At 40.6% G+C, this 10,016-nt stretch overlaps 1 protein-coding gene across 1 annotated transcript; it reads right to left on the bottom strand.

Annotated features, from left to right (window-relative positions):
* Positions 1–54: 54 nt before the first annotated feature.
* LOC123318417 (muscle M-line assembly protein unc-89-like) lies at positions 55–6,766 on the bottom strand. Its single transcript, XM_044905029.1, has 9 exons — positions 6,560–6,766; positions 6,334–6,504; positions 6,169–6,280; positions 5,939–6,062; positions 5,744–5,861; positions 5,463–5,520; positions 5,053–5,405; positions 1,051–3,475; positions 55–534 (listed from the first exon to the last, which is right to left on the bottom strand). Exons 1-9 carry the CDS (start codon positions 6,597–6,599, stop codon positions 384–386), a joined length of 3,552 nt encoding a protein of 1,183 aa, XP_044760964.1. The 5' UTR covers positions 6,600–6,766; the 3' UTR covers positions 55–383.
* Positions 6,767–10,016: the final 3,250 nt, after the last annotated feature.

Below are 10,016 nucleotides of genomic sequence, written 5' to 3'. Positions count from 1 at the left end.
CCAAAGTTAGGTTAGCACCGACCACAGACAGGGGTGAATAAATAAATCGAGTATAAAAAACTTGTATTTATTTTGTATATTATACATTTCGAAATTATAGGGCACTATAAAATGCTACTATCTACTTATAATAAATCGATCAAAGTTAAAATTCGAATAAAGTATCACAAGGTCAACAACAAACATGGTTTACTCGGATAGTATAAACTTAACTTTGCCTTAACCTACAGTCTCAAAATTACTCGTGGTGAAATAATAAACTAATCGCACTCCGATAGTATAAAAACGATAACGACTTTGTACAGAAGACGAAGATTCGAAAAGAATTGTAGAGATGAGAAAAATAAACGATCCCGGATGGGTGAGCGGTGCACGATCGTCCGTTATTTCGTCGACTTCGAACCACCGTGCAATTCGTTCAGAAATAAATCCACGTTGACGTTTTTCAACAGGGCCTGTTTTTCCGTCTCGGTCTTGGACTTCTTCTCGGGTTGAGAACTTTCCTCCCCCGTACTGAGTTTTCTCTTCTCTCTACTGAAAAATAAAAGTCACGTTAAACGAAATGACCGATAAATGACCAATACGCTGCCTAATTACATTTGTGCCTTTCGGTTGCTTTAAGCAAACAATTTAAAATTCGTCGGCTTTTAAATCCAAGTGATATGGAATATTTTGACATTATTCGGCGTTATATTTCTATGATTCGGCGTTTTTTCGTGAATTATATTTATGGTTTCGTCACAGAATAATGCAACGGTGCATAGAGGTGATAAAAAAATTTCCATAGACTTAATAAATATCATAGACATGTCTCTATGTCTACAATGACAGAAAATGTCATAGATTTTAAGGTTTAGCCACAGATTACAGAAGCAATCTTTTGTAATCTGTGGATATAGAATTTTATATCTTGATCGGTTCCATTGTTGTCAAATTTACGAAAATTACTGGAATTTTAAGTTCGATTTTGATGTTTACGATTTTTTTTGAGTTTTTTTCTGATTTTGTACGAGAGCCGAGATATTACCGAATAATATGGAAACAACTAACCTTTTCCCGATCGTCTTTTTCTCCTCCTCCTTCGTCGCCCCTCCCAAAACGGCGAAATTCATCAAATCGTCATCTCCCTCACCCAGACTAGGCATGTCATCCTTCTCACCCTCCAACCTCTCCGATACCGTCGCTTCCGCCTCTTTCTCGTCGTCGCCATCCCCGACCGACGCTTTATCGGCTGGTTTCTGGTCGCTGGCCCCCCGATTCCTCAACTTATTCGAATACACTTTCTTCCCGTTCTCCTCCTTCTTAAAACTACCGTCCAAGTGTCCGTTCTCCACCTTCGCCTCCTCCTGTTTCTTAACCTTCGTCTTAACCTCCAGTTTCACGCTTTTTTTCCGTTTAACCGGCACCTTCTTCGGGGAATACTCGAGTATCGTAACCGCGGGCGTGAAAGTGATGAACCTCTTCAGATCCACGTCCAACGACTCCACGTAAACGTCCGCCTCGATCTTCTTCTGCAACACGTTCAGATCGTACACCTTCTTCTTCCTCCTCTTGCTGGAATCGTACACCAGATTTACCTGGTCCTTCTCGTCGAACGTCTTACAGTCGAAGGCGACATCTACCGGATTCACGGTGCGACTCAGATTCTGAGCCTCGTCCTCCTCCGAGCTCACGTCGAGGTTCTCCAAAGCGTTGGGGTCCTTCTCGGTCGAGGGTTTATCCTCCTCGGCTGAAACCTTGGGTAAGAGGTGGATGCCCCTCTCGTACAGGTCTTGGATGAGCTGTTTGGCCGCCTCGGTGGGCGGTTCCTCCTTACGGGTCGACCTACTGGCCTCTTCCTTGGTCCTATTCCCGCCCCTCTCGTTGTTTACCTTGTTGACGCTGTCTTCGTCGGTGCTCAGGTGTAGGGCGAAATCGTCGTCAGTTACCTCGTTTTCGTTCTCCAACTGCTCGCTGGTCTTGGACTCGTTCCTCGTCGTTTTCGCTCGAGGAGGATTTTTTCTCGGGGCCGGAGTTTTAACCGCCGCCTTCTTGACGGTCTTCGCCTTATCTTTCTTCGTAGCCACCTTCTTGGTCTCTTTGGAATCGACCGTGGGGGTCGGGGGGTTTCTCTTCCTGAAACTGTACTCCCTAGGGCTGTCCGGTTCGTTCTTGGCTCCAGCGTCGCTGTCAGACTCCGAATCGCTGTTGTCGCTACTATCGCTACTGCTACTACTGCTGCTGCTACTCTCGGAACCCGACGAGACCTTCTTCATCAGATTGAGATTCTTCTGACCTATCACGTTCTTATTGAACAGTCTCTTCATCTCCGACACGCTTTCGACCTTCTTCTCCTCCGCCTTCTTCTTCCCCTCCTTACGGTACTCCTCCATCATCAGCTCGAAGGACTTGTTCTGTTCGTTGTCCGACGGTTGGTAGTAGGAGCTGGAGGTCGAGTAGTCGGTCGGTCTGTTCGAGTGGTGGTCGGGCGTGGACAGATCCACGTTCGGGGTGATCGGGAACCCGGGGGTGGGTATGACCACGGACGGCGTGGGCATAGACAGCAGATCCATGCCTTGCAACTGATCCTCGATGGCCCTCGAGAAGGGCGTCATCTCCGACGTCTTACCCGGGGTTTTCGGCAGTTCACTCTTGATCGGCGTTTCCAGGATCGTGATCTTCCTATCGACGATCAACGCGTCCCCCTTGACGGTCTCCTCGACCACTTCGGCGACCTCGAACAGTTCTGTAGCGCCGCTCTGGTTGACCTTCTTCTTGATCCTGGGCGGACCGTTGCAGTTCCTCAGGTAGACCTCGGTCTGTTCGATCATCGTCACCTGTTCCTCCATCTCCGAGTCGTCGGGGGGTTTCTCCTCCGTATCTTTCTTATCCTCGGGGGTCTCTTCCTTAGGCTCGTCTTTCGGGTCGGGTTGCGCCTTCACCGGAGTCTTGAATGCAGCTTCGATCAACATGGCCTCCCTCTTCAGTTCCTCGTCGTCATACGAGACGTCCATCTTGTCGTCGTCGTCCTCCCGCGCCCTATCCTTGACCACCAGCAGTTCCCTCAACTCCGAGTCCCACGTACTCTTCGTACCTTTGTCCGGGAACAGACTCTTGGCGCTGTTCTTCTTCTTGTCCGCGCTGGTGTTTTTGACGGGGGAACTGCGGGCTAGCGGCGCATTTTCCTTGTTCTTGGCCGGCCTCTTTCTCAGTCCGGGGCGACCGACTGGTTTCGCCGGCGGTTCGGCGGGTGGCTCGTTCTTGTCGATCTCCTTGTAAAAATCGCCGTCGGGCGAAGCCAGGGTTATCTTGGCGGTCGCCTTGGGCGCTATGGTCTTCAGAGTTTTCGGTTTCGGGGCGATGGACGTGCAGATCTGCGACGACATCACCGGATGCGGCATGGACGTCACTATTATCTGGGATTGGGTCACCATTACGGGTAGTTGACTTTGCGGCGGATGGGAGGACTGATGCGCCGCCGCCTGGGATGTTTGTGCTGCGGGGATATTGAAATAATTAAAAAATCAACATTTAACATGTGAAGCTCAAGGTTGTTAGTCTCGATGACTAGATACCTGATATGCTAATTTCGTAAGCACCGAGTGTACAGGGGTAAAACGGGAAAGTCAGCTGATCTCTTCTACGAAATACGCCAAAAGAAAGACGAATAACCGGAGCATAAGCAGCGATCCGGAATCCAATTCAGAAAACCGAAAAAAAGCCACGGAAAATTAGTGATCATTGACAAAACGCAAATGTGAAAAAATCAATGTCAGATGACGCGACCATAGAAATATAAACGCGACTGACAGATGTGAGGTTAGCAGCGATGACAGACAGGGGTGGGTACGACCGGTACCTATCGTCGATAGCGGAGAATGGTGTTTTTGGCCTCGGTATTTATGAAATTAACGTCCAGTTTCATAATCAAATTCAAAGTCACTTTAAGCTTAATGGCCGTTTGCACCGTTTGTCTAAACAACGATTATATTCTTAAACAACGTTTAATTCCTTTACTGTCATTTTTAGTAGGGTTAAAAGAAACTTTAAAATTAAAGTGACCCTAGGTTTGATTATGAAACCGGCCTTAATATGTTTTTTTTTTTCAAGGCAAATCGGCCGAAAATTTCAACTATATACTACACCAATGGTAAAAAATCAATGATTTGTGAGATATCAGGATTCTCATGAAAAAAATGGTGAAAATGAGGAGTACTTAGCACTTTTCGAAATATTTCTGCTGAAGAGTTTAAAAAAAAATAAAATTTTTTTTACTGTCTTCAGTTTTTCCATTTTGTAATTTCATAACGTTGTTTGCTATTTGAACCTTGAATTTACAAGAAGATCATTAAATTGAACAAATCAAATTCATCAAAACTCGAAATTTTCAAATTATACCAGATTTTTTTTATTCATTCAGTAGATTCTATGTAGAAAAAGAACCCTACACCTACAATAGAAACTCACAGAGTTATCAGAGAAAACCTTGAAATGAGAAAAAAGAGCCGATTATTCTGTGACTTCCCAAAACCATAAATTTTATGTTGGTACTGTTAAAAATTCATAAAACGTCGAAATTATTTATCGGAACATCGAATTTCAGTGATTTTCCATGGTTTCCGGAAGTCACAGAATAATCAAACGATACGAAATGTCTCTTTTCCGTTATTTCAAAGTTTTCATCGATAACTCTGAAAGTTTCCATTTTAGATGCAGACTCGATTCAAGTAAACCCCTTTTTTCACGTAGAATCAACTGAAACGATAAAAAATATAAGTTTTAACTTGAAAATCTTGAGTTTGGATGAACTCGACTCGTCAAACTTAATTTTTTTAAAAAACCCCCCCTTTCAAAAATATCTCAAAAACTGTGACCTACCGTTCTCACAATTTTTCTCAAAACAATCACAAAAACTTCACAAACCGCTGAGTTTCTACCCGAGGTTATCGAATCACCTCACAATTCTACCTTTTTCTATTCGACTAACTACGAACTTTGAAAAAATTCACGAAAACGTGCGAACCACCGGCCAACTTATCACTCAAACGTCGAAATATCAACAGAAAATCTCACTTGGCATAAGCGTCTGCTGTGCCGACGAACAGTCGTCCACCAACAGAGTGGGCATCTTCATGATATCCGTCTCTGTCAACGGATTGCTGGCGGGCACGGTAGTCGTCGGTTGGCTGCCATTCAAAAACACGTAATTGGAAGCGGCCATCAGCGGAGGTAACATCAGCAGCCCTCCGTTACTGGTCAGGAAGAATTGATTCTGCTGCGGTAAGACCGGTGCGATTGCGTGAGGGTCGGGGACCATACCGATAGCTTTCTTCGGCCCCTGACCAGACTGGGGCTCCGTTATATCCAGGCTCAGAACGGCGGAGGAGCTTTGCCCCATTGTTGAGGGTTCTATGATTGTGGTAGTTCTACAAAGAAAAAAATAGATGAAGTTATAATGGGAATTAGGGATTCAAGTGACTCACCGATTATTTTCCATGCTTTTATTGTTGGAAGTGTCAGTAGATGCTTCATTTTTCTGCCCTAAAAAAGTAAATATGAAGCCTTTAAAATTCCAAACTGACACATGAATCCATTACATCTCTATTTGAATACAAGTAACACTGTTGAATTTATTTTTACATAACCTAAATGATAATTTAGGTGTAGTTTTTTTTCTCTCTACTACAGTTTCTACAGCTGTCCTACTAAAACATCAAAATTTGCTCACCATGCACAAGCTCACTGTACACACTCTTTACTTTACCTATGATTTCTTCCAGAAGTCTATCAAATACTGGATCCTTTTCCGCTTTCTGCTTTATCGATCGAATTTGATTATCAAGCTCAGCCAATGTTTTTTCACCTTTATCATCAGATGGCCCCTGCAAAAATTGCCTAATTTTAATACCGTGAACCAAACACAAACTGGTCAAGGGAATAATTTACAGTTTGCACTTACTGGTGAATTGTGTGATGCAGTGTCTATTGTGGATTTGCCTGGAGATGATGTAGGTGGTTTATAAGAATTATTTGTTGAATTACCGGGTAAAGATTCAATTGGCGTAGCTTCCAAATTTTTCGACCTACAATGAAGAGCTTTGATGATAATAAAATATATTGATATCCTAAAGTAGTTTCTATGATTGGAAACAAAATAGGTGCAATACTTATAGACAAAAGGATACTCACAATGCAGGAGAGGATACACGTGAATTATTCTCCAGAATATATGTTAATTGTTCTGAAAGTTTCATTTTATGACCCTTCTCATAGTAATCTGTTTGCTCTAACCTCCCTTGAACTAAAACAGAATCAATTATATATAGGATGGGCCTAAAAGTAATCTTTGCTTACCAATTAAAGCTATATCAGAGTACTCTGCTAAGATATCCTCCAGAGTGAGACCTCCAACACGAGTCGCAAAGTATTTTCCATTCTTCACAAACAGAGCATAAGACTTCAAATACTGAGATTTCAGGAGAAATTCATTGAAAGCGCTTTTGCAGTTTTCGCTTTTTAAATAACCTACAAAGGAACTTTTGTTGAAACTGTGTTAACATTTTTGTAAAGAACTTAGTACCCAAAACAAGTCTAGCAATTTGGTTCTTGCTTATTTCCATCTTTGCTGATCCTCAATGGCATATACTTCACTACATGAGTTAGGAAACAGATTATAATTATTAATACTTAGAAAACGGAACATATATCATCGCAATATTTTCAAACTTCTGAAAATCCCAATATTCCAAAGCAATAATTGTCATTGTTTTTAACCCGCCAAAACAGAGAACACTGAGAACAGTAAAATTGTACATAGAGAAAGAATCTTTGTCTGTGATATTGACAGTTTAACGTATTTATTCATAGAAAATAATTCCTAACACAGTTACTACAAATCGAAACGATTTTCCTTCAATTTTCAATTTAAATATAGTATCAAAATACTCTAGAAACTTTCGTCAGTTTCTGAATATTTTCTTGAAAGTATTTTTCTCTTTATCCAAATTTGAACGAAGCCATATCAATGATGCTCTATGGTTTTCTTTATGATTTATAGAACACGAGCATGCTCTTTGAGCATACACCATTTTGAAAAATGAATATCTGTTGATTCGTGAACCTATTTGGATTTAAGTATTCATACTGATGAATGTGCGAAAAGAAGGAATGATGAAAGGGTCTTAGAGAACAGTCTATACCTCTTTTGGGGTTGAGCTGCTAAGGGATCTCCCTGAAGTCATTCCCAACTTTAGCCATCGTTGGACTTGACCGACAAAAATTCTTTTATCTAGTGAGTACTGCAAATTTTCTGTACAAAGACTCGCTCAATTAATCGGTTTTTATTTCATTAATATTTTCAATAGTGTTTTTTGCTATTAGTTCATGTCGCTTCTACATTTTTCCATTCGGATGTCTACCTAACCTCAAATTTAACGATTGTTCTCGAGTTCAAAGAAACAAATTTCTCAAGCTATATCGTATATTAAAGTTTGTTCAAGCAGTTCTACAAAACATGCACAAACAATTTTTCAAGTTGCTTAAAGATTAGCCATTTGTCTAATGGCAGTTAAAAGTGAGGCAGTTGTTCGTATCATCTGAAAGAGAAAACAAAAATATTAATTCATATGATGTCGAAGATTAAAAAATGAGTAAAAAATTCGTCCTAGGTACGTTTTGAGCGTTGTGATCGCCTAGTGGAACGCACCCCAAGTTCTGCGCACAGAACAAAAATAGATGATAAAAAGCGCATAGAAAATATGAATTTGCTCTGTGTTCGAGGTTGGAGCCATAGAACACACTGTGACTAAAGTGTATGGTACAAGCTAGGCGCTACTCTTAAACACAAAACAGATGAAATCCTTGGTCAAGGATATTCTACTAGAATAGCATCAAAGATTCGTTTTTTCTTTATATCATATCCGAAGAAACGGTATAGTTACCTTGACGAAAATTGTCTTGTTCAAATAGATGTCTATACTTTGAAATACCAGCGGTTCACGTGTGTGCATGAGGAACATCAAGTACAGATTCTTGTTCGATTTGTTCCATAAGAACCAGGGACATGCATACAGATCCTGATGTAATAATTCGCACTGTAATTTTGTAAATTTTACCACACACCAATCAAGACAGGAGTGTAAGTTCGTTATCTCACCTCGTCTTTCAAATTTTGTCCGATCAGGCAATAATTAAAGGTGAAGGTGAACATTAGAAGGATCATAATGAAATATTTGAACAACACAGACGCACTTAAACGCTGAAAAAAGATTGGAAAATATCCATGAACAGCTCAATTACAATAAATGTTTGAAAAACTTAAAGTTACCATAACGACATTGAAGTAGAAGAGAGCAAACAATGAAACCGCCGTTAAAAAGGACAAGAACAGGCTGTTTTCTATTGTCCAAACGATGATCCTGTAGTACCTTGAAAAAATTATGTTGTTAAGCTTTCCAACAATATCAACAGTTTTCGAGTTATACACAAAAACCACCAGAATTGAATTACATCCCATACTGCTCACCTCTTAATCAAAACGTGCTGCTTAATGCATGATTTCAACATAATTTCCACGTACTTCTGATATGAATCCTCATAAAACCACATCTCTTTCCTACCGAATGTTTTCTCTACAAGTTGCACCCTTTCCCTGATGATCATCAGAGCGTACGTACAGTCGCTTATGCTGTAGATCAGCATGAAACAAGGGCTTGGGAATGCGGCAGAAACTAAGGCCTGCAATACCTTCATGAAATAATACACGTAGTTGAACCAGGGTTTTGTCGCTATATCCTTGAATATGTACAAGATGCCGAAAATTTCCCTTATGTCTCCGCTGAAAGGTAATATGAACACGGTGAGCACGCAAACTATCGTGGTGATGATTCTCTGATATTGAAGAAGGTGGATGTCCTTGCGAATTTTCTTCTTGAGTTCAGCTCCGGCGTCCTCACAACTCCACAGTTCACCCTTCAGCTCTATGACTGAGGCGAAATAAGCTCTCGAAATGAGAGAGAGAAAACCAATGTGTGTCGCCTGAAAATTAACGTCTTCGAAAATCTGATATGGAATCCAAGAGTTGATATTTCTGTGACTAAACGTAATGCGTAGCTTGATTCATACCACAGATTGCAGAGAGTAATCCAGAAACACCCTTTCTCTATGGAGTAATCTGTGATTCGTATGATCACAGAACTTTCAACCACAGAACATTCAAAGTTCTTCTTGCATAAATAGTTGTGTTCTAACAATGATTATAGCCAGCGATAATGATTTGAAAAATGATAAGTGCGTATAAGTCTTCACAAACTTACAAATGAACAGAGAACCAATAAGAATCCGTGTCGAACCATTTCTACTACATCCCAGTCGAGGCACAAACGAGTGACGTTGGTGATTAAACCAGCTGCCATGCAAACTAACGACACTATGGTCAGATATCTGAGAAGAGGGACTTCGAACAAGTGACTCACGTAGGGGAATCTATCATGGAAAAGCCCACCTACGGAAAAAAATTTATGAAGTATTTCATAAATCAACGAATTGGCTATTCCAGGATGGCAGACGGTTTTTTATACAGTGAACACGATAATCTTTCCATTAGTCACTGATTTTTATCGAAAATTCATTATTCTCTTGTGATTTATGGGTCATTATTCACTGGACTATCAAACTTCATGGTCAGAATCACAGACAGAGACTCTCAACATAGAGATATCGCTATACTGAAATAGCAGATAGAAGGTATCGTTAGTTGTAAATGTGGTGGGATATTTTAGAAATAAGCTTTTCACAATTGTGGAAAAAGTGCGGTATTTTAAAAATAAACCACTATTTTCAAACCGAATACTATCTCTTGCAAAATTCCGAAGTTTATCATTAGAAAATTATAACTGGCTAATCAGTGCAATATTTTGAAATAATTTTTTAAATACTTGTCCTCATTTCAAACTTCATCTTCGTTCCTTCATGGAAATGAGCACTTGATAAAAGATTTTTGTCGATTGAAAACAACTACTTGAGTCGGTGTTATCCTT

This window comes from Coccinella septempunctata, chromosome 8 (assembly GCF_907165205.1).
Source record: "Coccinella septempunctata chromosome 8, icCocSept1.1, whole genome shotgun sequence".
Lineage (NCBI taxonomy): Eukaryota > Metazoa > Arthropoda > Insecta > Coleoptera > Coccinellidae > Coccinella > Coccinella septempunctata.
Note: the sequence above shows the minus strand (reverse complement) of the source record. Positions and strands in the feature narration are given on the sequence as shown.